Source organism: Myodes glareolus, chromosome 18 (assembly GCF_982192425.1).
Source record: "Myodes glareolus chromosome 18, mMyoGla1.1, whole genome shotgun sequence".
Lineage (NCBI taxonomy): Eukaryota > Metazoa > Chordata > Mammalia > Rodentia > Cricetidae > Myodes > Myodes glareolus.
In genome coordinates, this window is record NC_142043.1 from 70,736,738 (window position 1) to 70,763,334 (window position 26,597).

The 26,597-nt window shown below is 48.8% G+C and overlaps 2 protein-coding genes and 1 long non-coding RNA gene across 6 annotated transcripts; 2 read left to right on the forward strand and 1 right to left on the reverse strand.

The window, feature by feature from the left end:
- The first annotated feature begins 1,679 nt into the window (after positions 1 to 1,679).
- On the forward strand, positions 1,680 to 6,725 carry LOC148119239 (uncharacterized). Of its 2 annotated transcripts, XR_015735527.1 has the most exons (4): positions 1,680 to 3,932; positions 5,082 to 5,357; positions 6,140 to 6,187; positions 6,335 to 6,725. It is a non-coding gene; the product is annotated as an uncharacterized LOC148119239 (long non-coding RNA). The 2 variants fall into 2 exon arrangements; XR_015735526.1 differs by having other exon boundaries at positions 1,681 to 3,932; positions 6,140 to 6,725.
- A 9,593-nt stretch (positions 6,726 to 16,318) lies between these two features.
- LOC148119240 (H-2 class I histocompatibility antigen, D-37 alpha chain-like) lies at positions 16,319 to 20,303 on the forward strand. Of its 3 annotated transcripts, none has more exons than XM_087898608.1 (8): positions 16,320 to 16,601; positions 17,088 to 17,169; positions 17,331 to 17,600; positions 17,846 to 18,121; positions 18,830 to 19,105; positions 19,234 to 19,341; positions 19,521 to 19,553; positions 19,897 to 20,303. In XM_087898608.1, exons 2-8 carry the CDS (start codon positions 17,106 to 17,108, stop codon positions 19,899 to 19,901), a joined length of 1,032 nt encoding a protein of 343 aa, XP_087754734.1. In that variant the 5' UTR covers positions 16,320 to 16,601; positions 17,088 to 17,105; the 3' UTR covers positions 19,902 to 20,303. The 3 variants fall into 3 exon arrangements, with proteins under 3 accessions (XP_087754733.1, XP_087754734.1, XP_087754735.1); XM_087898609.1 differs by having other exon boundaries at positions 16,464 to 16,601; positions 16,932 to 17,169; XM_087898607.1 differs by lacking the exon at positions 17,088 to 17,169 and having other exon boundaries at positions 16,319 to 16,601.
- Positions 20,304 to 23,561: 3,258 nt separating this feature from the next.
- Positions 23,562 to 26,520, reverse strand: LOC148119241 (H-2 class I histocompatibility antigen, D-37 alpha chain-like). The gene is made up of 8 exons (XM_087898610.1): positions 26,442 to 26,520; positions 26,020 to 26,355; positions 25,520 to 25,795; positions 24,732 to 25,007; positions 24,491 to 24,604; positions 24,277 to 24,309; positions 24,091 to 24,138; positions 23,562 to 23,946 (listed from the first exon to the last, which is right to left on the reverse strand). The coding sequence occupies exons 1-7, from the start codon at positions 26,503 to 26,505 to the stop codon at positions 24,095 to 24,097; spliced, it is 1,143 nt and encodes a 380-aa protein (XP_087754736.1). The 5' UTR covers positions 26,506 to 26,520; the 3' UTR covers positions 23,562 to 23,946; positions 24,091 to 24,094.
- Between the last annotated feature and the right edge of the window lie 77 nt (positions 26,521 to 26,597).

Here is a 26,597-nt window from a genome sequence, read left to right on the forward strand (position 1 = left end):
GTAACACACAACAGCTGGGGCCAGGGATGCACCATCTGGGACAAACACTAGGAGACTGTGGGTCTAGCACATGGCTGTTTTTACCCATTCATTCACATAAGAAGAACACAGATTCTTGAGCTGTCAGGCTTGGCAGTGTGAGCTGCCCACTGCAGGCAAACACAGGAGCCTGGGCTCTGTGGGAGTCTGTGTGGTGCTTGCAGGTCAGCGTCCCTGCTTTATAGAGAAACCATCTCTGCACTGTGTTCCTGACCAGCTCAGACTTCATGGGGATTTGGGGGTGGGGTGGGAAAGAGCAAACAGCTGTAGTTATCCAGTGGTTTCCCCTTGGAATACCATCAGGAGAATTCTGGGCCAGGGATCAAGAAGGGGATGTTCCACACAGACCTCCGTGCAGAGGATGGAGTCACGACAAATCCCAAGTCCTCAGAAGTGGCTTTTATGTTCTGAGGACTGAAGGTGGACTTTGAGCTGGGAAATGTAGACAAGTGGTTTCAATGTTGCTCTTTCTTGCTGCCAGGTTCCTCCCCACAACTACAGTAATTTCACCTCACACTCCAGGAACTCCACTGGGTGTGGGTTCCTGGATAACATAATAAAAATTGCTATGATTGCAAGTTACAAAGTCTGTCTGACTTTGTGTGTCTCTGCTTTGATTCTATCTAGGCCTGAGCACTTGGACTTCCAAGCCCTGCGCTCTCCTGGGGCTGGTGGCAGCACTGGCCTCGGTGGTTAAGTGCGGGGAGTCGGGAGGGAAACAGGCTCTGTGGGGAGGGCGGGGGCGGCACCGGAGAAGCCGAGTCCCCGCGTGGCCCAGCCGGACCCTTCTGCCCCTTCTCCACTCGCGTCCCGAACCCCGCACTCTGGGGTCCCGGGAGCAGGGTCGGGGTCTCAGGGCGCGCCGCCCCCACGCTAGCCCTCTATGCGGTATTTCTACACCACCGTGTCCCGGCCCGGCCTCGAGGAAGCCCCGTTTATGGAAGTCGGCTACGAGGACGACACGCAGTTCGTGCGCTTCGACAGCGACACGGAGACTCCGAGGATGGAGGCGCGGGCGTCGTGGGTAGAGCGGCCTTAGTTTTGGGAGAGGAAGGGACTGATCGCAAAGACCAGCTAGGAGATTTTCTGAGTGAACCTGGGGAACCTGTTCTGCTACTACAACCAGGGGGAGGGTGGAGAGTGATTGCGGTTGGAGGATGCGACCCATCACGGATCAGTTTAAAATTGATCCCATGTGCCAGATTCTTCCTGGAGATTTCGGACCCGCAGAGATGCTGGACAGGCGATGACCTGGACCCACTTTCACTTTCAGTTTAGAGAAGTCGTCGGAGTGCAGGTGACAGGGGCGAGGCAGGTGGGCGGGGCTGACCGCGAGTCCCTGCAGGTTCTCACTACCGCCAGCCCCAGCCAGTGTAGAGCGGTGAGGTGGAGTTGGACGAGGTGGGGTTGGAGGGCTGTCTCCTCCTCCCGTATTATCAGTTAGCCTAAGAAGGCCGCGATTACGTCGCCGTGAACAAGGACCTGACAACAGGGACGGCGGCACAAGCCGGAGCAGGATGGTTTTGTAGAGAGAGACTGGATCTACCAGGAGAGCCCAGTGTGGAAAGTCTCTGTGCAGACACCTGGAGAACGGAAAGGACGCTCTGCTGCGCACAGGTCCAGGGGCCACGGGCAACTCCTCCCTCTGCCCTCGGTCTGGGCTCAGTCCTGAGGAAGAGGAAACCCTTAGCTGGTGTCATGCCCCTATCTCTTCTTGTTTTTAATTTTTTTTAAAAAAAGGTTATTACAAAAAAAATCACACACTGAAATTAACCAGAACAAAGGCTATACAGCTCAGTAAATTTCTATACAGTTACAATAGTCCTTATGAACTTGTAGAGATTCTCTTTGGATTTTACACATTCGTTATCAAATATAATTCATGCACTTATCCAGCACCTATATGCAAAAAAGAAAGAAAAGAGAAAAGAAGGAGAAATCCATGACAGATTTATAACTAGAAAACAATTAACTTTGTATCCTGCCTCATAACTCAAGTCCATTGCCTGCATTCAGTCCTGCCGTATCTCTGATATTTACGCGTTCATGCTATACTGTACACCGGTGTGCACTTGTCTACACATAACCGTCTATTGGTGGCTATATCCCACATATGGGGAAAACCAACACAGTTTTTTTATAAGATTGTGCGACCTCGATTAATAATATGCATGCTAAGTCCATCCATTTTCCTGAATATTTTGCAATTACACTGGTTAGAGCCGAACAGTATTCCATCGTATCTGTATACCATATTTCCATTATCTATTCATCTGTTAATGGACACCTGGGTTAAATCCAATTCTTTGCTCTCATCAATAAAGCAGTAATAAACGTGGGATGTAAATATCTGCCCAGGAGTAAAATAGCTGAGTCGTATGGTAGTTCTATTTGAATTTTTTGAGTAATGTCCAAAATGACGGTATTAATTTACAAACACACACACACACACACACACACACACACACACACACACGAGCAAGGACTCCCCTCCCTCCACTTCCTCTCCAACATTTGCTGTCAGATTTGCTGATGACAGCCTTTCTGACTGGGGTGAAGTCCTGTCTCCAAGCAGTTTTATCATTTTTATTTCACTCTTTCATGTGGCTGAGGGTTTGGTCTGCATGTGTGCATGTGCACCACGTGTGTGCCTGGTGTCTGGACTCAGAAGAGGGTGTCAGGTCCCTGGGGCTGGAGTTACACACAGTGCATCTAGCCCAAGTCCTCTGCAGAGCATCAAGTGCCTTCACCTCTGAGCCAACTCTCCAGCCCCTCAAAGAAGTTTAATCTGCATTTCATGAAGGGTAGAGATACTGCACACTAACCATAGCTAGTGGCCACTTGTGTGTTTTTCTTTTATTAAGACAACTATCTGTTCAGTTTCTTCACCCATTAGTTGATTGCAAGGTTGGTTCCTTGCTATTTAGTTTCTGCAGTTCTTCCTAAATTGAGACTCTAGTCCCTGCCTGCAGTCCAGCTGGTACAGGTCTCCTTCTTCTGGTCTCTCTGCTGGTTGTGTCCTATGCTGTGGAGAGAATTTATTTTCATGTTGATGCGTCGCTTCATTTTCACTGTCTTATTTTTAAGTTTTTGCCCAATCCAATATCTGGAAGAAAATCCCTGTTTTCTTCTTGAACTTTGGGTTTTTCAGGTTTTAACATTTCCAAGTTGACTTTTGAACAAGGAAAAAGGTGAGCATCTGAATTCATCTTCTCGGGTAGGAAAACGATGTTGCAGCATCGTGTGTAGAATGGGCTCTCTTCACTGTGTGCTTTGCATTTTTCATGGAGAACTGAGTGTGCAAAGCTTTGTCATTTTATTTCCAGGGTCTCAATTCCAGGCCCTCGATTTTCCTGTCTAGTTTATGTCAGTTCCAGGCTGTCTCTGTCACTGCAGCTTTGCAGTAAAATGTGAGGTTGGGAGTGGAGCAGCTGCAGGGTGTTTGGCAGCTCATGGTTTTGTCATTGCATGTAAGTTCTTGTCGTTCTTCCTCAAACGACGGAATATGTCAGAGTCTTCATAGTATTGCATTAAATCTGAACATTAAGTTTGATAGTATGGGCTTTTTACAATATTAACTCTGCCAGTTCAGGAGCATGGATTGTCTCCCCATCCTCTAACACCCTCTACTGTGATTTCCTGTGTCAGTGTCGTGGTGTTTTCATTGCAGACTTCTTTCTTTCTTTGGTTACATGTATCTCTAGACACTTGATTCTGGTGGAATCACGTTGATTGTCGTACATTTCCTAAGATACACTGCTGGCACAAATGAAGACTACTTTTTAAATATTGATGTTGTATCTGGAAACCACAGGTGTTTATTAGGTCTCAGAGTTTTCCTATGGACTCAACAGGATCTTCTAAGTAAAGAATCGTGTTGTCTGGAAATAGAAGTAGTGTTACTTCTTCCTTTTCTGTTTTCATTCCGTTTATGTGTATTTTCTGTCTATCTCTGGTAGCTTATATAAATCATCACTATATTAGATAGGATGGTGGAGACTGCACTCCCTTGTCTCCTCCTGGCTTTAGAGGAAACTCAGGCTGTCTCTCCTGACATCATATCCATCTGTCCCCTGTCTCTCCCATGTGGGAGGTGGAAAGTTCTTTTTGACCTCCTTACCTTTAGCTTAGACTGACTCTCCCAGGGCTCACCCTTCTCTCAGGACAATTCAGAGTGTGTCTCCAGAGGGAAGGGGAGAAGGTCCTGAAATGACCAAGGCAGTTGACCTTCAGTCTGCAGTCCTGAGGGCCACAGCATGCCACACGCCCAGTTCTCAGCTCACACACAGGGTCTCTTGAGTCATCAGTGAGGCTGAATCCCTCAGCTCCACCCGGTCAGGAGCAGAAGGCCATTTTTCCTGATGTTAAACCCAGAGTTCTATGACCCTGGGCCACCGTCCTCTGGTTTAATGGTTGCTGCCTTTGAAACCGCCATAGTCAACAACGGCAACTCTGCCTCTACAAGCAGCAGCTGGGCCACAAGAGCCGCAGCCTGAGGAAATTCTGTTCCCTCAGGCACCGACTCTTTCAAAGCTACTAAGAGAACTTATCTAGATCTCTGCTCCACTAAAGAACTCAGGATTCAAAGGCTGAGGTAGAATCCTCTTCCCAGGGAGGCTGAATAGCAAGCAGCTCACCTAGCTCACCTCTCACCTCCCAGAAGCCCTCCTGCTGCTTCTGGCCCCTCCTTACAACCCCTTCTCCACCTGGCACCTCCTCACAACTTCCTGTCAGCTGGTAGCCGACCCAGCCTCTGGTGAATACAGGTGAATTGTATTTAATCAGACTCATCCTTGTGTCATTAAGCAAATGACCCAGGGCATAAACAAAAACCCTTAAAATAATTTCTACAACACTGGGCTCTTTCACCTACATATAAAAGTTCCTTGAGATGAGATTATCCAGAACCCTGTGTCTAAGTTACAGTTGATTTTCACCCCTCCTTCACCCAATTTCTGACCCTTCCTAGGAAGGTCTCATGGACCCTCTGCTGTCTCCAGGAGGAATGCAAAACACCTGACATTTCCAACTTTCCTCCTCAGATCTTCCAGAGACACATGTAACCCACCATCCTGGATATAAAGGTGATATCACCCTGAGGTGCTGGATCCTGGGATTCTACCCTGCTGACATCACCCTGACCTGGCAGAGGGAGGAGGAGGAACAGACTCAGGACATGGAGCTGGTGGAGACCAGGCCTGCAGAGGATGGAACCTTCCAGAAGTGGGCATCTCTGGTGGTGCCTTCTGGGGAGGAGCACAAATACACATGCCATGTTCACCATGAGGGGCTGCCTGAGCCCCTCACCATGAGATGGGGTAAGGAGGGAGTGGGTGCAGAGCTTGGGTCAGGGAAAGCTGGAGCCTTCTACAGACACTCAGCAGGGTGAGGCATCATAGCTTCAGCCCTGACCCTCACCTTCTCTTGCCTTCCCTCCTAGATCCTCCCCAGTCCACCATCACCATCATGACTATTGTTGGTGCTGTCCTTGGAGCTGTGGTCTTAGGTTTTATCATTGGTGTGATGATGTGGATGAGGAGTAACACAGGGTCTGCATTTGTTTATTTTCTGTTTTTGCATTCAGCACATTCAAGAAGGGTGCACACTCACACAACACACACACACACACACAACACACACACACACACACTCACACAACACACACACACACACACACACACCACCCATGCCCATCTCTGGGTGTGTATGCTGACAGTCACCTTACTGTAGGGAAATGTTCATAACCCTGGTGCTGGAGGTGATGGGGACCTGATCCTCAGAGGTCAGAGGGGAAGGTCCCTGCTGAGCACAGACCTCCAGCCTGGCATTGGCTCTCTCCCTGCACACCTCCTTCTCCTGCCTGCTGACCCTTCCCTGGTCTGCAGTCAGAATTCTGAAAACTCTCTGGGGACCAGGCCTTCCCTGGTCTCTCACAGCTTTTCCTCTCACAGGGGGAAAAGGAGGCAACTTTGCTCCTGCTGCAGGTCAGTGTGTCAGGGAAGAATCCTCCCTGAGGAACTGGAGTGGAGGCTGAGCTGATGGTTTCTCCTCCAGCCCCACCTGTCAATCTCCCGACTGTGTCTGTTTATTTCTACTGCAGGCAGGGACAGTGTTCAGAGCTCTGTCTTGTCTCTGGAGGCTTGAAAAGGTGACACCTTGGGGCCTGGGGTCGGGGCTGAGGCAAGGAGGAGAGGACTGGGTCTCAGGGCCTCTCAGACTTAGACTTCTCTGAGTGGTGGCCTTTGGGAGGTCCTTATAATGACTTTCATGACTCTTTTTCTTTATCTTGGAACAGCTGCCTCGTGGGCCTGAGAAACCAGTTCTGACTTAAGGACAAACAAATTCTCTGTGGACAGCAATGTCTGAGGGTTTCTGCTTTTCCTGTGCACACAATGAGAAAAGCTGGGGGCCAATCCCAGCCCTGTCCAGCAGGACCCTGCCCCTGCCCTTTCCTTGTTCCCTTCCTCAGCCAACCATCCTGGCCCACCACAGGCAGGAGGGGACATCTCTATTTCTGTCACCTCCTGCTGCCCTGAGTTCCAGCCCTCGTGTTCCCCACTGAACATAAAAATCAAATGTGAACTTGATGGTTCATGTCCTTAACTGAGACTGGCAGTCAAATTAAAGGAGAGAATTCTGCAAGTGTGATGTAGAAATTAAATGGCAGCAAGGAGAACCTTCCAGAATCTGTGTTTTTTGTGCTTCATGTCAAGATGGGCACAGGAGGAGTCTGTGGGAGCTGAGTGAGGATGGGTCTGTGCTGGGTAGAGAGCTCTGTCCATTTGGGCTTCGTGCTCACTCTTTAGCTAAGTCCTCCCTGTTTCTTCTGTGTCACTTAGTATAAGAACATGCTGAGACACTCTGATCACAGGAATACAGTGGTGTCCCCAGCCTCTCCTGTGTCCAGGATGAGAGCAGCCAGGGCTGCAGTGTGAGGCCTGCCTGGGCTCAGTCCTATCTCCAGCCTTTTCCCCATCCTGTTTACTTCTTCTATATTAGCTTGTGTGGAGGAGCCTCCCTGGGATCATTCGTGTGAGTGCTGCCTGTCTCTTTCTCCTTTGAGTGTGACCACAGTAGGACCTGTTTTTCCTGTCCTTGTCCCAGCCTGGCCCCTGCTCTCAGGAGGTGGTCTTCAGCCTCCTGAGCTCCTGCCCCCTTCAGGAGCTGTTGTCTGGAGTTTCTCCCCCTCTCCCAATTTTTCAGAACCTTACCCTTGTGTGTAGGATCAGCAGAAAGGACTGATCCACAGGGTCTCATCTTAGATCCGGTCTCATTAGTACTGTGTTCTGCTCTGCTCCACTGCCTCTACCTCCCTGGCTCTGGGAATCCTGGTGCTGCCTTTGAGGGTAACTCAAACTCATAGGCAGATTCCACTAGTGTGTGCAGCTAGGAAATTGATGAGGATCACAGTAACTTTGGTAATATTGGCATCAGCAGGCAAAGCCTTTGTGTGATGAAGCTTTCCATGTAGCACATCTCAGTGCAGCCAAGAAGTTTCCTTTAACAGTGAAGAATTTGTTGGGCAGAGCTGGTGAACACAGGTAAACCCAGCATTCCCAAAACCGAGGCAGGCAAATCACTGAGATCGAGGCCAGTCTGATTCAGGACTGTCAGGGTTACACAGAGAAACCCTGTCTGGAAAAATAAAATCAAAAAACAAGCAAAAAAATTGAAGAAAATATAAATGCTTACTCACAGGAGAATCAGTTCATTTCAAACAAATGATACAAAATCAACAGTGAGTGACCTGTTCATTGGGTCTGTTTTAAACATTTTTAACGATCTGGATCTAGCGTTTTATGTGTGTGTAGCTTTATAATTGCTGTAACTTGGGCTGGAGTGATGTCTAGGAGGTTAATAGAACCCTGCTCTTTCAGAGGTTCTGAGTCCCTGCATCTGGTGCTCTCTTCTGGTATCCTTCTGTCTTCCTCTCTCTCTCTCTCTCTCTCTCTCTCTCTCTCTCTCTCTCTCTCTCTCTCTCTCTCTCTCTCTGACACTCTAATTCCAAGCCCACATACAGTGCCTCAGGCAAGTGTCCTTATCATGTCTGAAAACACATTAATAAAAAGTGTTAGTTTAATCGATGAGAACACCTCCTCTTCCCTCCTCTCCTGTCTCCTGGACAAGACTGCACCTCCTCTCAACAAGCTCCGCACAGCCTTCTCCCAGTCACCAGCAGTGTTTCCTAATAGATTCCTCAAGGGCTCCATCTGCACTGGGAATAACAGTCCTGCTCCAGGGCACCAGATTCTTGGATTCCTGATATTTCCTTCATGCCGCAGCTTCCTCCCTTGTCAGTGTGACTTCCTGCCCTGTCCCCTAACTCCTTAGGAACCTTCTTCCTGTGTGGATCTAATGCCTGCCTGTCTGCTGAGATGTGAGAAGATGTTTTCACCACTGAGCTCATAAGTCCTGATCTAACGTGCCTGGAGCAACCAACTCCCCTTCCTGCTGTGCTGTTCATTTCCTCAGGTCTTTTAACATTTAGAGCTGTCCATCCATACAGATCTTAGTCTTCTTATGCTTTTTATGCACGCACACACACACACATATACACACACATACACACACACACACTCACACACACACACACACACACACACACACACACATCCTTGCTGGCTTCCCTTTCTCACCTCTTTGCTTCCTGTGGTCTATGACTCTGTGAGCCTGGCTGTTTCTTTCCTCTGAGCTCCCCAGCAGGGCTCATATCATGGTTTCAACAGCTGCTCAATTTTATTCTGCCTTTCCCAGGATGGGTTTGGTTGTTGCTCTAATACACCCAGAAGACTCTGTCACTGTCAGGCACCCCTATAGTCCCCATCAACACAGAGATGTCTGAGGCCAGCCTGGGATCCCCCTTAGAACCCACACCCACACTGGAGTCAACTCTCTAATGGCTGGTGTCTTGTCCACTGCAGAGGTTACTGTACAAACTCAAGACCTCTGGAGCCCCAGGCTACTGCTCTGAAAAACTAAGGACAGAATTCACAGAACTCCAGGGAGTGAGCATTTCACTCAGGCAGTGTTGCATGCCGGGAGCTGCGGGAGCAGCAGGGTTGGAGCACAGGCAGAACACAGAAAGACCATGTCCTGGTCGGGGCTGAGGTGACCAACTCCTGACTTCTGGGGCACTGTCCTCTCCTCTCCCTGACTGTCCTCAGAGGTGGGGACGGCCAGCAACCTTCCTCCCGCTGCAGCACCTGCTTTACCATCTGCAGAGCTGCTGAGCATGAAGTCACTGCTCACACCAACAGGCCGCCTCTCACACAGGAGCCTCTCTTTGGATTCCAGGGCCCAGAGCCAGCTCAGGGCAGCAGCATGGGCCACAGCATCCAGAGCAGTCATGGGCTCTCCTGGGCAACTGGGGCCACTGAGAGCTGGGAGTTGGAAGGGGAAAGGCACCCAGAGGGCAGCCAGGATGACAAGGGGTGAAGTCCTCCCTGCTGTCAGCCTTGACCTCAGCTGCTGCCTCCTTGTCCTCTGGGACAGCCCCAGGCATCAGAGTCTCCTGGGCTCCTGCAGCTGGATGCCCTGGGGAGACTCAGCACCCTGCAGCCTGCACTGCACAGTGTGGCCGTTCATGGCCTTTGGCTGATGTAGTGTGGAGGCACCAAGGACATCTCAGCTCCCATGGGCTCTCAAACTCAGAGCCAACTGTGCCACCTGCTGCTGCTGTGTGCTGTGTGCTGTGGATCCCAGGTTCCCCCAGAGCCCAGGGAGCACAGTTCTTCATTCCGCCATGATTTCTTGGTGGATGACTAAAGCAGGGGGTTTGCTCCAGGGCCCCAATCTGAGGCCTGCAGGTTTAAGATCCAGTAGTGGGACCTGCCATGCTGGCCCCCTCCCATTCACCTGCCCAGCCTGTGCCCAGCTCTAGAAACCACACATGCCTTCTGTGAGCCACCAGGACCACGGCCTCAGATTGGAGTTCTGGTGAGAACTCAGTTTTCTTTCTTACTTCTCCAGTTCTGTCCCAAGCATTCAAAGCTGCTGCGCGGCACAAAGCCAGAGCATGGTCATCCTAGAAAGATTGCCTTTCTATAGCAGCACAGCCTCCTTCTCCAGGAAGTGGGTCTTGGGAGATTTCCAAACCATACCTCTAGCTTTACTCTGTTGTTCAGTAACCTTAGCCTCTTCTCTGAACCGGGTTCTCCTCTGTGATTGTGGACCAGGCTCTAAAACAGCTTTAACCAAGTTTGTCCAGTCTTTAGAGATAATTCTATTACAAACTGATCACAAGTTTAACAGCTGCTTCACAAAAGGTGAACACATGCCATAGGAAACCACTGCTTTGTTGAATCTCCTTCAATCTGACATTGGCACAGGTGTCCAGTCAGTTCTTACAGAGCCTCTATCACTTCGCAATTCCTGTAAGGTTACTGGATTTATTAAGGTTGGTTGTTTGAAAACCTGAGTCTGTTCTTCTCTAACCATAGAATGCAATACTGAAATTGGTTCTCCATTAAATTCCTCTGGGTTAATCTGAATATCTCTGTGGTCTGTTTTATTAAGTTTTTCTAAGGTCTGTATCTTGGCAGTCAAATCAAACAACTTTTTAAGAGATAAACCAAGAATTATCAAAACATCAAAAGGATTATCAAAATGATGAATAATGGTACATCAATCCCAGTTAATTATCCCTCCATTTATTTGTTCCATTTTTAAGTCATGCATTACATAATCATGCAGAGACCTAGCTTTATTGTAATTGTGTTCCCCATTTTCTAACATGGGAAAAAACTCTCCGTTTTAACTAATTCGTCCCTTAGGAATTCCCAATTTTAAACCTGGCAGTTGGTGGTGGCGCACACCTTTAATCCCAGCACTCAGGAGGCAGAGACATGCGGATCTCTGTGAATTAGAGGCCAGCCTGGTCTATAAGACTTAGTTCCAGGACTGGCTCCAAAGCTACAGAGGAGCCTTGTCTCAAAACACCAAACAAAAAACAAAACAGAATCCCCAAATTTCTCACTAAATCTGTCACTGATAATGATGGAGAGGTGAGTCTTCTTGCTACTGCATAGAACAGTAAAAGTCTGACCGAATTTCAAGGCAGCTGCCCAGTTTGGTGGCAGTCCAAGAAGGGAGTTCAGGAAAAGCCCACCAGGTGAGAAGAAAGGAACACCAAGCCGGTAGGGCAGTGACTCTGGCTGCATGTAGCTCTGGTCTCTGTTGGTGGTGGCAAAGCCACAGGCAAATGACTTTTTTTTGTGTGTGTGTGTGTGAATTCGTACCCAAAAAGTTTCTCACCAGATGTAGATGAATAATGGAAACCCAGAGACAGATATCAGTGTTCAAGATAAAGATCAGAAAAGCAAAGCAACCATCACCAGAGTTCTTACCTCTACCAAGGCTGGGTGACCCTGTTCTCAGCATGACTGCAGGCTGAGACCCTGAGCTCCTGTCTCCTCCCATTTTATATTCCTCTCTAGTGCTGGGATTAAAGGCCTCTATCAGCACCACCTGGCCACTATGGCTAACTAGTGTGGTTGCTGGGATTAACAGTGTCTTCCACCACTGCCTGGCCTGTATGGCTTAGTAGTATGGCTAGTTTTGAATTCTGATCTTCACAAAAGCTTTATTTTATAAAACACAAATAAAATATCACTACAGAGGTACTCAGGGGCCAAGTGAGATTTCAGATCCACTGCCCACACCAGGCCCTGCCCACCTCCTCCTCTCATCAGCTCCTGAGTCCTCGCTCCTTAGTAACAGTGTGAGTGCAGGGCGGCCGGTTTGGGAGGAGGGGTATTGCCTGCTTTGTGAAACTGTTCACTTCATTTTTAAATAATTTATTTATTTCTATGTGCACTGGTGTGAGGGTGTTGGGTCCCCTGGAACTGGGGTTACAGACAGATGTGAACTGGGGTTACAGGCAGATGTGAACTGCTGTGTGGACTGGGAATTGAACTCCAGTCCTCTGGAAGAGCAGCCAGTGCTCTTAACTGCTGAGCCTTCTCTCCAAGGCCAGTTGTTAATGTGCCTGATTTATTAATTATTCCGTACCATAGGAGTGTCTATACAGTGCCACATGGAATGTGGGCAGCATTCACTGCCGATTTCATTCAGGCACCTGCAGCAAAGGGTGACAGCTGCATTGAAGCAATGTTCTGACTTCACACAAACTTAGGCTTTGGAATGAAGATCATTGTAAAAACACAGGGTACTGGATATATTAAGGTGGGTTGTTTGAAAATCTTAGGCTGTTTCTCTCTAAACTTACAATGCAATGCTGAAATTACATTCCTCTGTTTGGATTTGAATATCTCTGTGATTTGTTTAATTAAGTTTTTCTAAGGCCTGTATCTTGGCAGCCATACCAAACAACTTTTTAAGAGATAAACCAAGAATTATAAAAACAACAACAAGGATTGTCAAAATGATGAATAATAGTATGTCAATCCCAGTTAATTATTCCTTCATTTATTTGTCCCATTTTTGAGTCATACATACATACATACATACATTTCAACTCATGCATTTTTGAGTCATACATAAAGAGACCTAGCTTTATTTTTCAAAGAACTTGAAAGAATGGTACTCATATGGAAAAGCAAAAAACCCAGGATATCCAAAACAATCCTGGACAATAAAAGAACTTCTGGAGGCATCACAATCCCTGACTTCAAACTCTACTACAGAGCTACAGGACTGAAAACAGCCTGGTATTGGCATAAGATCAGACAGGAGGACCAAGAGTACTGGATTGAAGACGTAGATATTAATCCACATACCTTCGAACACCTGCTTTTGACAAAGAAGCAAAAAATATCAAATGGAAAAAAAGAAAGCATATTTAACAAATGGTGTTGGTAAAACTGGATATCAACATGTAGAAGAATGAAAATAGACCATATCTATCACCATGCACAAAACTCAAGTCCAAATGGATCAAAGACCTTAACATAAAGCCAGCCACACTGAACCTCATAGAAGAGAAAGTGGGAAGTACACTTGAACACATTGGCACAGGAGATCACTTCCTAAATAGAACCCCAGCAGCACAGACACTGAGAGAAACAATTAATAAATGGGACCTCCTGAAACTGAAAAGCTTCTGTAAAGCAAAGAACATGCTCAACAAGACAAAATGACAGCCTACAGAATGGAAAAGATCTTCATTAACCCCACATCAGACAGAGGTCTGATCTCCGAAATATACAAAGAACTCAAGAAATTGGTCATCAAAACAACAAATAATCCAATAAAAATTAGAGTACAGACCTAAACAGAGAACTCTCAACAGAAGAATCTAAAATGGCTGAAAGACACTTAAAAAAATGTTCAACATCCTTAGTCATCAGAGAAATCAAATCAAAACAACTCTGAGATTCCATCTTACACCTGTAAGAATGACCAAGATCAAAAACACTGATGACAACTTATGCTGGAGATGTTGTGGGGAAAAGGGAACACTCCTGCACTGCTGTTTGGAATGCAAGCTGGTACAGCCCCTTTAGATATCACTATGGTGATTTCTCAGAAAATTAGGAAACAATCTTCCTCAAGATCCAGTAATACCACTTTTGGGTATATATCCAAAGGATGCTCAATCATACCACAAGGACATGTGCTCAACTATGTTCGTAGCAGCTTTGTTTATCATAGCCAGAACCTGGAAACAACCTAAATGCCCTTCGACTGAAGAATGGATAAGGAAAATGTGGTACATTTACACAATGGAATACTACACAGCAGAAAAAAAATAATGACATCTTGAATTTTGCAGGCAAATGAATGGAGCTAGAAAACACTGTTTTGAGTGAGGTAACCTGCTGCAGCCAGCGCAGCCTGGGTAGAGCCAAGACTGGTGTGTGTGTGGGGGGGGGGGTGTGTGTGCCGGGATTGAGATACAAGGCTTCTTTTCAGGTGGAAGAACAGCAACCTTTATTTTGCCCAGTAACCTTTTATACCTCTACTCCTTCTGTGGAGACCCACCGGCCAGAAAGAACACAACCATCCTTTTCAATTACAGACCACAAGGAAGTTTCCCTGCTGGTCAGGGGGAGTGAGGGCAGCTGGATCAAACAATGCCCCCATTTTATTTTATAATACCTTGCCTGTCATAGGGAATAGCCCTCGAATATTCCCTGTCTTAGGTAGCATCCTGCCCCCAAAGTATTGCTGGTTCGTGGCTACCCAGACACATAGCCCTAAACCAAGTATCCACAGGACTGACAGCGCCAAGGAGCCAGACCAGCGCTGCAACCATCTAGCATACACTAACTGGGTGGTAAAATTAACAAAGCAGTATTCCACACCCCTCTCATATGACGGTTGAGTTCCATAACAGTAGCAGAAGCATGCAATACAGTGCCATGAGTAACACACATAACATGATTAACTGTTGAAAAGTCCAAAGATAGTCCACTTGCTCCTGAACCAGAGCTACTTGCTGGTTCAAGGTCAATATGCCCAACTGAGTATGTCCAAAGCATTGCTGACTCTTTTCAGCAAGCTGGTTGACAGTCTCAGCCGTCTGCACAGTCTGTCCGGCAGCAGTAGCTGTGGTGGCAAAGCTCTGCTCCAGCCGCACTCACTCTGGATCCAAATTCCTGCATGGAGTGGAACAGAACTCAGGGAAGCAGGCTTGCTGTTCCTGCTCTGGAACCATTGAAGGGACCCCACTTTAACAATCTTTTAGGGAGTTTGGGCGTCCTCAACCTGTCTGGCTACTTCCTGTTGAGTGGGGGTGCTGCATTCTTGGGGGGATATTTTACATCAACATTTCAGGGGTCTCGGTGATTCAAACCACAGAAATTTGCAATAAATCCATAGGTTCTCATCCTCTGTGGAGACAAAAGCAGAACCTCTTTTTCAAAGCATCAAATCCTGAGGCCTGTATTTTAAAGTCAAAATACCTTTCTTAGCAGTTCCCAGAATAAAATGTCTTTCTCCAGTCCAGAACACAAAGGACAACACAATCAACACAATAACATATATCTCTACACATTCTATCTTTTGAGGCCTCAATTCACCTTCCTGCCTCCTTTTTATTACTTCCCTACTGGCCAATCTTCCAGAGGTCATTCCTCAGAGCATCTCTGGGGATGAAAAAACACATACTCATTTTAATCTGACTTGACTTGTTCCCAGTCTGGAACATTTAAACCTCCTCCTGTACAAAATCTTTGGCTGTCTTCCTTGTTACTTCCGTACCTTGTTGTTGTAAGAGTTCTAATTACTTTTTGAGGCCTTTCAATTCACCCTCCCGCCTCTTTATACTTGCTTATCTTTTGGAGGATGTCCTTCAGAGTTATCTCTGGGGATGAAAAATAAAAACACTTTACCTTCCCCAATACGCTCCTCGTTTTAGCCGGTGGTTGGAGCGACCCTGTTCACATATCCCCACTTTCCAGATCTCTGAGGGACCTCCACTTGCTGCAGCCAGTGCAGCCTGAATAGCCAAGACTGCAGGGATTGAGACAGGGAGGCGTCTTTTCAGGCGGAAGAACAGCAACCTTTATTTTGCCAAGCAACCTTTTATACCTCTATTCCTTCTGTGGCGACCCACCAGTCAGAAAGAACACAAACATCCTTGTCAATTACAGACCACAAGGAAATTCCCCTGCCAGTCTGGGGGAGTGAGGGCAGCTGGATCACAACCCAGTAATACCACTTTTGGGTATATATCCAAAGGATGTTCAATCTTGCCTAAAGGACATGTGCTCAACTATGTTCATAGCAGCTTTGTTTGTCATAGCCAGAACCTGGAAACAACCTAAATGCCCCTCGAACAAACAATGGATAAGGAAAATGTGGTACATTTACACAATGGAGTACTACACAGCAGAAAAAAATGACATCTTGAATTTTGCAGGAAAATGGATGGAGCTAGAAAACATTATTTTGAGTGAGGTAACCCAGATCCAGAAAGACAATTATCACATGTACTCACTCATAGGTGGTTTTTAAACATAAAGAAAATAAAACCAGCCTACAAATCACAATCCTATAGAACCTAGACAACAATGAGGACCCTAAGAGAGACTTACGTAGATCTAATCTACACGGGAAGTAGAAAAAGACAAGATCTCCTTAGTAAATTGGGAGCATGGGGACCTTGGGGAAGGGTTGAAAGGGAGGGGAGAGGCAGGGAAGGGAGCAGAGAAAAATGTAGAGCTCAATAAAAATCAATGAGAGAAAGAGAAAAAGAAAGAGAGAGACCAACCTAGGTTTATTGAGTCTGGACAAAGTCCCAAGTCCTCAGAAATGGCTTTCAGTTTCTGAGAGCATAAGGGTGTGGTTTGGATTGGGAAGTTTAAACTGTTGCTGGTTTCAATCTTGCTCTGACTTGCTTCCAGGTTTGTCTCTGTGAGGAGTGTTGGGATCTCACTGCGCTCTGATTCCCTATTTTGCCACCACTACATCCTGCTGTCCTGCCCCCTCCAGCCCTGTTCATTACTGTGGGCTACGTGGACAACAGAAGTTCATGTGGTTTGAACCCGAATTATGGAGGGTAAAGAGTGCAGAAGGAGCACTGGGGACCCACAGGGGCACTGACAATTTCCAAAGCTGCCATCAGAACCTGCTCCACCTCTACAACCAGAGTCAGGACGGTGAGTGACTTCCAGGTCGGGGGTCAAGACGCCTCATGCCCCCAACAAAGGTCCGGAACTCGGCTGATCACAGTGTTTGAGATTCCTCAGGAGGTTGTGGGTGGCAGAGTTTTGTTTTAGGTTTGGGGACTGTTCCTGCGGGTGGGCAGTATCGGGTTGGCCGGGCTGGGTAAGGGCCAGGTGCCCACACTATCCAGAACATTCACGGCTGCCCCAAAGTGAAGAGGATGTGGGTCAGATTAAAGACCTAGGTCATGCAGTGATTTTTGACAGCATTTTCTGTATTAAAGACGAGAGAACAATGTCCGGCAATGTTTTCCGTACACACAGTTCCACTTTCAACTCCCACCGGGCTCCTCTCTCCGGACACAAAAGATGCATGCACTCACAGTTCTCATTGGACACCGAGTTTCTAGAGAAACCAATCAGTGACACAGAGGTTCCGAGTAGAACAGTTTACGGGAATCGCTTCTACACCCTTCACAGGCCCCTGTACTGAGGACCATGTCTTCTTCTTACTGGCTCAAGCTGTTAGCAAGCACCATAGTCCTGGTCCAGACACAGGCTAGTGAGTAAGGGGTGGGGAGACTCTGCGGGAAGGAGCAGGGAGCCGGGTGGGGGCAGTACCCCGTAAACGTATCTTACTGCCCAGGCCCGAGTCTCCCCTGCCTTCGCCTGGGACCCTGGTCCTGGGATGAGGGTCGGTGTCTCACTGCTGACCTCACCCAGGCTTGCACTCCCTGCGGTATTTCTACACCGCCGTGTCCCGACCCGGTCTCGGGGAGCCCCGGTTCATCGCGGTCGGCTACGTGGACGACACGCAGTTCGTGCGCTACGACAGCGACGCGGAAACTCCGAGGATGGAGCCGCGGTCGCTGTGGATGAAACAGGAGGAGCCGGAGTATTGGGAGAGGGAGACCGTGAAAGCCGGGAACACAGGGAAGAACTTCAAATGGAATCTACAGACCCTGCGTGGCTACTACAATCAGAGTGACGACGGTGAGTGACCGCGGCCCCGATCACAGACACGACCCCTCCATCTCCCCTGAGAGAGGCTAGGGTCATCTTCACCGCTGAGTTGAAGTTTCATCCAAACACCTGCCCAGACCCTCAAACAGGAAAGACCCCGCAGAGATTGGCTCAGGTTTCGGTTTCATTTTTGATTCTAAAAGGTCGGGTTGTGGAAGCACAGATAGGGGTCACGGGTGCCACAAGGTGGCGCTAACCACTGTGTCCCCCACCAGAACCTCACACTCTGCAGTGGATGTATGGCTGTGACATGGGTCCAGATGGGCGTCTGCTCCGTGGGTACTGTCAGGAGGCCTACGATGGCCGGGATTATATCTTCCTGAACGAAGACCTGCACTCCTGGACCGCAACTGACGCGGCCTCTCAGATCTCTAAGCGCAAGTCAGAGGACATGGACGAGGCCGACCACCAGAGAGCTTACCTGCAGGGCCCCTGCATAGACTGGCTCCAGAGATACCTGCAACTGGGGAAGGCAACCCTGCTGCGCTCAGGTACCTGGAGTCCCATCCTTGCTTTTCCTCAGTATTGAGGTATAAAGGCTCTGGGCATACTCAGAGGAACAACACTGTCCAGCAGACACTGGGCTAAGGAATAAGGAGAGGGAGACTCCAGGCTGGTTTTCCCATTGGGAGACTAACTCTTTTACAGCAGGTCAGTCTTGACTATGACCCTGGACCCACAGGAGCTTTTTCTCTCAGGCCTCCTTCTGTGCCCCACACTCGGTGTCTCTGGAGTCTGACTCCAGCCTTCCTGAGTCTCCTGGCCCTCACTCAGGGCCTCACTCCTTCTCCTCCATCAGTCTGCTGAGCCCTGAAGCCTCCTACCCCAAACTGTCACTCACATCTTAGAGCATCCCTAGAGCACATGACTCCGGGGCCTGAACTCTAGCTGGGGTCTATTAATATCAGGACACCCTAATCCCACACCAGTTTCTGTAGTGAGGGGCTGCGGGCAGGCCTGCTTTTCATCCTGCCCGGCTCCCGCACAGCTAGCTTAGCCCCAGAAATAATAACACTTAAGTTGTATTCATTTAAATACTGCCTGGCCCATTATCTCTATAGAGTTAGTTACTGGCTAACTCTCACATCTTGATTAACCCATTTCTAATAATCTGTATCACACCACGAGGGCGTGTATCACACCACGAGGAGTTCCCTGTCCATTCCCAGAATGGTCACATGAACAACTCTTTTCCTCAGACCCCCCAAAGGCACATGTGACCCATCATCCTGGACCTAAAGGTGATGTCACCCTGAGGTGCTGGGCCCTGGGCTTCTACCCTGCCTTCATCACCCTGACCTGGCAGAGGGAGGAGGAGGAACAGACTCAGGACATGGAGCTGGTGGAAACCAGGCCTTCTGGGGATGGAACCTTCCAGAAGTGGGCATCTCTGGTGGTGCCTTCTGGAGAGGAGCACAAATACACATGCCATGTGGACCATAAGGGGCTGCCTGAGCCCCTGACCCTGAGATGGGGTAAGGAGGGAGTGGGTGCAGAGCTGGGGTCAGGGAAAAGCTGGAGCCTTCTGCAGACCCTGAGCAGGGTCAGGGTTGAGAACTGGGGTCATGACCCTCACCTTCCCTCCCTGTCCTTCCTTTCTCAGAGCCTCCTGGGTCCACGGTTCCCATCATGGCAGTCATTGCTGGTCTGGTTCTCCTTGGAGCTGTGGTGGCTGTGGTGGCTGTTGTGAGGAAGAGGAGGAGAAACACAGGTAGGAAAGGGCAGAGTCTGAGTTCTCTCTCTGACCAATTTGGAAGTGTGTTCTGCCTCATTATTGGGAAAAACATCCACAGCCCTCATTGCTCCTGTCTCTATATTGGGTCTGCTGTCAGTTCTGGAAACTTCCTAGGGTCGGGGACTTCCCTGGTCTCACAGCTTTTTTTCTCACAGGTGAAGAAGGAGGGGACTATGCTCCAGCTCCAAGTAAGTGTGAGGAATGAACAGGATTGTCCCTGAAGCCTTTGGGTTGAAGCTGGATTTTTTGGGGAGCCCTGGAAATCCATAATAGCTCCACCAAAATATTCTGGGGTCCCTGTTTTTACCTTTCCATTAATACATAATTTTACCCTAGGCAGGAACAGTTCCCAGAGAGTCACAGTTCCCAGTGTCTCTCCCCGATTGTAAAGGTGACACTCTGAGACCTGACTTGGGGAGGGGCAGAATGGACATAAATGAGTTTCAGGGACCTCCAGAATCTCCTCTGAGTGAGTGGTAGGTTGTTGGGATGTTGTTTTCACAGTGATTGTTCATGACTCTTGTTCTATAGGGTGAAGACAGCTGCCTAGAGTGGATGGAGTGACAGACGATGTGTTCAGGTCTCTCCTGTGACATCCAGAGCCCCTCAGTTCACTCTCAGCAATAGTGTATGATGTTCCCTGTGATCCTAGGGGCTCAATGTGAAGAACTGGGGAGCGCACACCAGGTCCTGTTGGGTCCCTAGAGGACAGGCCTTCACACCCCCACTTGATCTGTTTTGCACTCTTGCACTTGGTTGAAAACAGGAACAAAAACGGGAACAAGTTGTTATATTTAGCAATGTTTCTAAGGATGTTTACCTCTAAGACATTGAGTTACTGTGATGAGCTTCCTGCTTTTGCTGTCTTGGCCTCCCCTGCTGAGGGCTATTTATACTGTGTAGGAAAGTGGAATAAAGGCATGTCTGCAGAACCTGAAGCTGTGCTGCGTGTTAATCCTGACGTCCCTTGCTCAGAAGAAGGACAGTTGCTGTGCTGGTGCGGCACATGAGCTCTCTTTTTAAAAACAGAAATATAATTGTTGCATTTAATGTTATTTTATTGAAAACCAAATCATTAAATTCTCTTATGCTGCACCAAACAAAGTCAGTTCAACGTATAGAAGATGTATGTCAAGAGCAGCTGACAACAGAATTAAGGAGGATGTAAAGCCTACCTACAACTTGTCTAATTTATGTCGTTATCATGGAGAGCTGAGCCTTTGTTTCCTGGACCTCAGAGTAACATGTCACGATGAACACAGAACACTGCTAGAATTGTTCTGTAATCCTGCGTGCTGAGTGAAAGCGTGAGAGATAGCACAGTGCTTCTCTGTCGTAAAATTATTCAGTTTGCAGTGCTAACTTGAGAGATACTGGTCTGGTATATTCCACTTGACATAACTTCTCTATAGCAAACAATTGTCTTATATCAGGACTGTGTTGAAGAACACAACTTTCTCATTATCTTTGTGTTTGAAGTTTAGGTTACTAACATTTTCATGTATTGTGGGAGAATTCTGACTTCCTAGATGGCTCATAAATGAGTTAAGATAGGACCCAGGTTTGTATCCTGAAAAAGCTCTTAAATCCATACAAGTGTTTGCCCTGCAGGTTGAGCACCAAGGTCCAATTTTAAAACATCAAGGTCCAGCAATCAAAATTCCTTATTTGGCTACACTGACAAACATCCAATCAGGACTTAAGCAGTTCATTCCAACACAGCCCCACCCCGCTTAAAAACCACTTCTGCTGCTGTTTTTGTTCCACCCAGAGGTAGCAAACCCCCTCTCCCTTGTCCCTCTTGGGCAATCTCCTTTGTGCTGAGAATTTCCTGTCTGGGTGCTTTGTGTGCCAACTCTGAGGCCACTTCAAGTCCATCAGCAGGGATGCTGCCCACGGGAGACAAAAGAGCCTACAAATCCTGTAGTTCATTTAATCACAACGCACATTTATGATGAAATTGTAGTAAAACGTTGTTTAAACAAAGTATCAGTTGTGTGAAAATCATGGTATAGCTTGTAAAGTTTATTTAGGAAGTTCACGGTCTCTAACAGCACAGGGTCTTGTGACAGTCTGGGAACATGATTGCAAGTTTACTGAGGACAGGGCAGAATTCACAGAGAGGCTGAGGATGCTCTCCTTGTTATGCCCAAATCCACGAGGTCACCCCGACCCCCCCTACCCCACCCCGCTCCCCCCATCCCTGCACGAACCAACAAGGAAACTGAGTTCCATATGTAAAAGAGCCTTTATTTTAATCAAGTTTACAAACTCTGTCTCTCCGTGTGTCCAACATATTGGAATAACCAAGAGCCCCAAGCTCAAGTAGAAATGGATTTTTATAGTAGTAAAGGTGGGGGTGTCCTGGTCAATTGTGCTCTGGCAGGCTTGGAATCCCAGGCATTTCCTTTGAATGGTCTGTTTTTGGGTGGGGTCAGGTAATCTCAGTTTGTGGTTTCTCCTACAACCAGGTATTGCCTCAGGTTCAACTACTGAGACTCAGACTTCTTATTAAATTTATTGAGGGCCCAGTTCTACTCTGTCAGGTGATAATGGTTGGAAATAAAGAACTTCCTTTGGGTGACCTGTCCATACTCTGCTTATCATGGCTGCCCCCATCATCACTAAGTGCCTTAAGAACTGGACTCTGTGGGAATTGCTACCCCGAGTTATATTTCCCTGCCCCCATTTGAGGTGCTTATCTGCAAAGAATCTTAACTTCCCTCTGCTCCTGGAGTTGGATGAGGAAGTTTGAGTGCATGTGATTATTCCTTGATCCCTGCTGGGGTCAGGTGACAGTCCCTACTGGGGACAGGTGAATGTGGGGTGCACGTGATCAGTCCTTGATCCCTACTGGGGTCAGGTGACAGTCCCTTCGCAGCCCCCTCCCCATTTGTTGCCATGGTATGAAAGCTAGCCCCAGCAGAACAATAAAAGAGCTGCAGTTTCACCTAAACCTCCTGCTCTGTGGATTTCATTCAACCTGGACACCCGCCGAGACTCATGGTTCCAGACCGTGCTGGCGCGGTAGGACTCCTCATTATCAAGACTCTGGTTTCCCAGTGTGTCTGCTGATCACTTACATCCCCAATAACTTAACTGGCAGAGACCTCAATGCAAACACCAGTGTCCCTACAGGCCAATTAAAATGAGAGATGTCCACAGCTTTATCTCCATTTTCACAGGCAGAAGAAAAAAATCTGTATTTTTACAGTTAAAATTCATACAAAAGCCAAGTCCCAAACTATCTTCCCCAAGATAAAAGTTCTAATATTCAACTCTGTTAAAAGGGTGGAGGGTGGAGTTAGGGTGTGGAAATAGTTTTGCTTACAGAATTTGAACCTGGCACCTCTCAGCTCATGACTGCAGCTGAGCCTTCTGCATCTAGCTTGACCTTCCACAGGAGATGGGGTCAATGCTGGAAAGTCTTCAGCAAGTGTTGGTGTGAGAGGAAGAATTCAACACAAAGTCACCATGTAACTGTTTGTCCTCAAGGGCCAGAAGCTTGAGACTGTAACGCTGTGAACCTGCCAAGCATGTTTTCTGAGCGTGTGTGTGTGTGTGTGTGTGTGGTGTGGTAAAGTGGAGCACAGCAGAACGCAGTTCCACAGGACCAGATCCATGTTGAGAACCTGTGGATCAGTCCTCTCTGCTGATCCTACAGACAGGAGTTGGATTCTCAAAGATGGGGAGGGGAGAACCTCCAGACAACAACCATGGAAGGAGGCAGGAGCTCAGGAGGCTGAAGCTCATCTCCTCAGCCCACAGGCTCTTGAGTGCGGGGGGGGCCTAGTTGGGCCTTGAGTTGAGGGGACAGGGATGGAAAACACCTCCTACTGCTGTCACTCAGGGACCCCACAGGATAATGAGGCAGACACCACTCACAGGAACAAGAACAGGCCTAGTCCTCCATACTAACTAAAAAGGCGAGATATAAACTCATAAGACAAGGGGGAAGAGCCACAGCCAGCACTGAGTTCAGGGTAACCTGTTAGAGCAGCCCTGTGTCCCTGTGACCAGACTCTGTCACGTGTGGTTATACTAAGTGACAAGGACAGAGAGCCAAGGAGGACATAGCTGAGGAGTGAGCACACCACATGACTGAGCACCACCTGACACAGCCCCACCCTCACTCAGCTCCCACAGATTCCTCCTGTCCCCCACCCTGACACTCAGCACAGCAAACACAGTTCCTGGAAGGTTCTCCATGCTGACATTTATTTTCTCCACCACACTCTCAGAATTCTCTCCTTTAGGTTGATCTGCTAATCTCCCATGTCAAGGACACATGAAGAATCAAGTTCACATTCAGATTCTTATTTTCAGTGGGGAGGTCAGGGGCTGCAGCTCAGGGCAGCAGGGAGGTGACAATGGGGATGTGCCCTCCTGCCTGGCTGGACAAGGAATTTGGCTGGGAAGAGAGCACAGGGCAGTACAGGGACGGGATCCAGGTATAGAGCCTCACCAGGTGGGCTCCCCAGTTCTTCACATTGTTCCCACAGGAGAAAGCAGACAGCTTCAGACGTTTGTTGATTTTTGAGTCAGAACATGTCTCCATGAGGCAGCAGTCTGAACTAGGAACTGAGAGACATGAGCAGTCAATATAAAGACATCTCAAAGGCCTGCAGTGACTCATTCAAATGTCGGAATCCTGAGAATCCCTGGATCCCAGTCCTCTCCTCTTTACCTCACCCCAGCCCCAATCCCAGGCCCCCAGGGTGTCACCTTTTCAAGCCTCCAGAGACAAGACAGAGCTCTGGGCACTGTTACTGCCTGCAGGAGAAGAAAGGACAAGGCACATTCAGGAGACTGAGAGGCTGTGGCTGGAGGAGGATATGGAGCTGGCTGGGTTCCCCACAAGCTCAACTCCATCCCAAGGGTCTCAGGGACAATCCTGCTCCCCAAACTTACCTAAAACATGAGCATAGTCCCCTCCTTTTCCACCTGTGACAAGAAAAACTGTGAGTGACCAGGAAAGACTGCAACCCAAGAATGTTTTCAGAACTGACAGCAGATCTAGGCTAGAGACAAGGGCAATGATGGGTGTAAACTTGTTTCCCATTAATGAGACAGAGCACACTTCTAAAAGGGGCTGAGAGAGAACTCAGACCCTGCCCTTTCCTACCTGTGTTTCTCCTCCTCTTCCTCACAACAGCCACCACAGCTGCAATGATCACAGCTCCAAGGAGAACCAGACCAGCAATGACTGCCGCGATGGGGACCGTGGACTGAGGAGGCTCTGGGAAGGGATGTACAGGAAGGGAAGGTCAGGGCCATGACCCCAGCTCTCAGCCCTGACCCTGCTCAAGGTCTGCAGAAGGCTCCAGCTTTCCCTGACCCCAGCTCTGCACCCACTCCCTCCTTACCCCATCTCAGGGTGAGGGGCTCAGGCAGCCCCTCATGGTGCACATGGCATGTGTATTTGTGCTCCTCCCCAGAAGGCACCACCAGAGATGCCCACTTCTGGAAGGTTCCATCCCCAGAAGGTCTGGTCTCCACCAGCTCCATGTCCTGAGTCTGTTCCTCCTCCTCCCTCTGCCAGGTCAGGGTGATGTCAGCAGGGTAGAAGCCCAGGGCCCAGCACCTCAGGGTGATGTCACCTTTAGGTCCAGGATGATGGGTCACATGTGCCTTTGGGGGGTCTGAGGAAAAGAGTTGTGAAGATGAGACATCTTGCTTTCTTCTGGGGACTCAGCAGTGTTCATGTGACCATTCTGGGAATGGACAGGGGACCTGGGGTGGGATTAGGGTGTCCTGATATTAATAGACCCCAGCCAGAGCACAGGCCCTGAGGTCATGTGCTCTAGGGATGCTCTAAGATGTGAGTGACAGTTTGGGGTAGGAGGCTTCAGGGCTCTGCAGACTGATGGAGGGGAAGGGATTCTGGTCCTGAGCTGAGTGAGGGCCAGGAGACTCAGAAAAGCTGGAGTCAGACTCCACAGACACCGAGGGTGACCACAGAAGGAGGCCTGAGAGAAAAAGGTCCTGTGGGTCCAGGGCCATCGTCAAGGCTGACCTGCTGTAAAAGGATTAGTCCTTATTCCCTGTCCTTATTCCTCAGCTCGGTGCCTGCTGGACAGGGTTCTTTCTCTGAGGATTCCCCAAACATTTCTCCCACACGACCTAGGAAAATTGAGGATGGGACTCCAGGTACCTGAGCGCAGCAGGGTTGCCTTCCCCAGTTGCAGGTATCTCTGGAGCCAGTCTATGCAGGGGCCCTGTAGGTAAGCTCTCTGGTGGTCGGCCTCTTCTGGGTCCTCTGACTTGCGCTTAGAGATCTGAGAGGCCGTGTCAGTTGCGGTCCAGGAGCGCAGGTCCTCATTCAGGGAGATATAATCCCGGCCATCGTAGGCCTCCTGACAGTACCCGCGGAGCAGGCTCCCATCTGGACTCAGGTCACAACCATAAATCCACTGCAGAGTGTGAGTTTCTGGCGGGGACACAGTGGTTAGCGCCACCTTGCGGCCACCCTGTCCCCTGTCACTGCATCCTTAACCCGACCTTTCAGAACAAAAGGGCAACCTAAACCTGAGCCAAACTCTGTGGGGTCCTTCCTGTTAGAGGGTCTGGGCAGGTGTTTGGATGAGGATGACCCAAGTCTATCTCAGGGGAAATGGAGGGGTCATCTCTGTGATCGGGGCCGCGGTCACTCACCGTCGTCACTCTGATTGTAGTAGCCACGCAGGGTCTTGAGATTCCATTTGAAGTTCTTCCCTGTGTTCCTGGCTTTCAGTGTCTCCCTCTCCCAATACTCCGTCCCCTCCTGCTCTATCCGTGGCGTCCTCGGCTCCATCCTCGGAGTCTCCTCGTTGCTCTCATAAACTGCGTGTCGTCCACGTAGCCGACCGCGATGAACCACGGCCCCCCTGAGGCCGGGCCGGACATGGCGGTGTAGAAATACTGCAGCGAGTGGGATCCTGGGGGCGGCCAGCAGTGAGACCCCGACCTTCCCGGGACCACAGTCCCGAGTGAAAGCAGGGGAAACATGGGCTAGGGCAGGAAAATGCGTTAATGGGGTACTGCCCCCACCCGGCTCCCTGCTCCTTCCTGCATAATCGTCACCACCCCTTACTCACTAGCCTGTGTCTGGACCAGAACTATGAAGCATGCCAATAGCTTGACTGGGGAAGCAGAAGTCATTTTCCTCAGTACAGGAGCCTGTGAAGGGTGTAGATACGCTTCCTGTAAACTAATTTATTTTGGAGCCTCTGTGCCACTGATTGGTTTCTCTA